At 38.8% G+C, this 3,029-nt stretch overlaps 1 protein-coding gene across 1 annotated transcript; it reads left to right on the forward strand.

The window, feature by feature from the left end:
• The first annotated feature begins 665 nt into the window (after positions 1 to 665).
• On the forward strand, positions 666 to 1,598 carry LOC695321 (olfactory receptor 9A4). The gene is given in 1 exon segment (XM_015135074.3): positions 666 to 1,598. A coding segment is annotated over 1 exon segment (933 nt).
• Positions 1,599 to 3,029: the final 1,431 nt, after the last annotated feature.

Below are 3,029 nucleotides of genomic sequence, written 5' to 3' on the forward strand. Positions count from 1 at the left end.
CAAGTAGATTGGAAGAAAGTGAATGGGCTATACAGAGAATCTATCAATTAAAATAGACTTAAAGCATATGGAATTACAAAATGGACAACACTAATTTATAATGCATAACGATTCAAACTAGGATGATTAAACTGTTCAGGAAAGCAAGGCAGTAATTTCTTAAAGGTTGAGAATTGTAGTTTCTGCTGATGATAGGAGCATTGCAATTGTAATGGAACACACAAATGGATTTATGTGACTGCTATCAAACTTCTGTTTCTTGATCTTGGTAGTGATTGCAATTATTATGAAGTGGTTCACCTTGTAACAGTCATACATCATGGAAGCAGACAGGGTGGCCGGTAAGAGTGGAGTTGGAGGCAGATGTCCAGTGTATTGAGAAAGAGTGCATGCTAGGGTGGGTTGGTTTTCATGTTTATTATTTGGTATTCATGACTGGATTTCATCTTCTTGAACATACACATTTATCTTTGTAAGATATATATTCTTCATGAAGTATTTGACATCAACCTTGTGTAGAAAATAGTAGAGACAGGTTATGGAGTTGAGGAGCAGGAGAGGAATGTTTTTTCAACCTGAAATGCCCTTAATCTTTTTAGAATAGAAGCAGTTGTTCTCCCTCTTTTGGTCTCTAGATTTCACAAGGAACAAGGGCTTAGAACTAAATGTTGATGAATTACTCTAGTGCCACTTAATTTTATCTCCTTGGTTTCCCTGGCTCTGAAGAACTACATTATATCCTTTTTGCTATATTCTTCTTTTTCTACTTGGTGACATTAATGGGAAACACCGTCATCATCGTGATTGTCTGTGTGGATAAACGTCTGCAGTCCCCCATGTACTTCTTCCTCGGCCACCTGTCTGCCCTGGAGATCCTGGTCACAACCATAATTGTCCCCGGGATGCTTCTGGGATTGCTGCTCCCTGGGATGCAAACAGTATCTTTGTCTGCCTGTGTTGTCCAGCTCTTCCCATACCTTTATATGGGGACATTACTTGGAGCAATGGCTGTGGACTGTTATATTGCTGTGTGTAACCCTTTGAGGTGCAACATCACTATGAACAGACACACCTGCAACTTTGTGGTTCTTGTGTCATGGGTGTTTGGGTTTCTTTTTCAAATCTGGCCAGTCTACGTCACGCTTCAGCTTACTTACTACAAATCAAATGTGGTGAACAATTTTTTCTGTGACCGAGGGCAATTGTTCAAACTATCCTGCAATAATACTCTTTTCATGGAGTTTATCCTCTTTTTAATGGCTGTTTTTGTTCTCTTTGCTTCTTTGATCCCTACAATTGTCTTGTACTTCTACATCATCTCCACCATTCTCAAGATCCCGTCAGCCTCTGGCCGTAGGAAATCCTTCTCCACTTGTGCCTCCCACTTCACCTGTGTTGTGATCGGCTACAGCAGCTGCTTGTTTCTCTACTTGAAACCCAAGCAAATGCAGGCAGTTGATTACAATCGGGTAGTTTCCTTGATGGTTTCAGTAGTAACTCCTTTCCTCAATCATTTCATCTTCACCCTCCGGAATGATAAAGTCATAGAGGCCCTTCGGGATGGCGTGAAATGCTGCTGTCAACTATTCAGGAATTAGCCTTGCTCTGAGACATTTTACATGATGAAGCACTTAGTATGGATTCTAGAATAATCTGAAAAGAACTTGCTCATCTTTGAACTGCATCATAATTATTACCATTATCAAATAATTAGTGTGCAACAAAAGACTTTTAAGTTACAGCTATGGTTTTTAATATGGTTAGTTGTTACTTGAAACTCAGTTTATTGTTTTTAAGACATGTCTTGCTATCTATCTAGCTATCTATCATCTGCCTTTCTTAAGATATAATGATTTCACAATTAAACTTTGAAAAATTAAATGTCAGAGATAGACTATCTATGTAGTCTAGAAAGTTGACTAGTGGTTGCTTAGGGCTGAGGGGAATGCAGACATAGGGTAGTGATAGCTAAGGGGTACAGGCTTTCTTTTTGAGATGATGGCTGTAAATATCTACGAATATACCAAACACCATTGAGCTGTACATTTTCAATGAGTTAATTTTATGGAATGTGAATTATATTTCAATAAAGCTATTGAAAATAGTATATTAGATGGTGAAGAAGTATTGTGAAGAAAAGTGAAACAGGAATGAAAGGGAATATCTCTTGCAGGAGTGTTGAAATTTCAAATAAGGTTTTCAGGGAAGGATTGAGAGAGGTAAGGTGGTGATACATTCGGAAACCTGTTAAAGAACATTCCAGGCATAGTGAGTAATAAGTGGGAGATCCTAGGGAAGGCATAGCAAAGACACTGAAATGGAGTGTGCAAAGGAGAAAGCAATTGCAGTCAGAGTGGTAACTGGAATGCAGACCATGTAGAGCCTTGTGAGCCTTTTTTTTTTTCCAGGTATGCAAAAAGATATTATTTTACTTTTTTTTCCTTTTTTCTTATACTTTATGTTCTAGGGTACATGTGCACAACATGTACCATGTTGGTGTGCTGCACCCATTAACTCGTCATTTATATTAGTTATTTCTCCTAATGCTATCCCTCCCCCATCCCCACACTCCATGACAGGCCCTGGTGTGTGATGTTCCCTGCCCTGTGTCCAAATGTTCTCATTGTTCAATTTCCACCTATGAGTGAGAACATGTGGTGTTTGGTTTTCTGTCTTTGCAATAGTTTGCTGAGAATGATGGTTTCCAGCTTCATCCATGTCCCTACAAAGGACGTGAACTCATCCTTTTTTATGGATGCATAGTATTCCATGGTGTATATGTGCTACATTTTCTTAATCCAGTCTATCACTGATGGATATTTGGGTTTGTTCCAAGTCTTTGCTATTGTGAATAGTGCCACAATAAACATACGTGTGCATGTGTCTTTATAGTAGAATGATTTATAATCCTTTGGGTATATACCCAGTAATGGGATCACTGGGTCAAATGGCATTTCTAGTTTTAGATCCTTTTAAAGATGTTTGCTCTTTCCAGAAGCACATTGGAAAACCATCACAGGGGGCTGAAG

Source organism: Macaca mulatta, chromosome 3 (genome assembly GCF_049350105.2).
Source record: "Macaca mulatta isolate MMU2019108-1 chromosome 3, T2T-MMU8v2.0, whole genome shotgun sequence".
NCBI classification, from domain to species: domain Eukaryota; kingdom Metazoa; phylum Chordata; class Mammalia; order Primates; family Cercopithecidae; genus Macaca; species Macaca mulatta.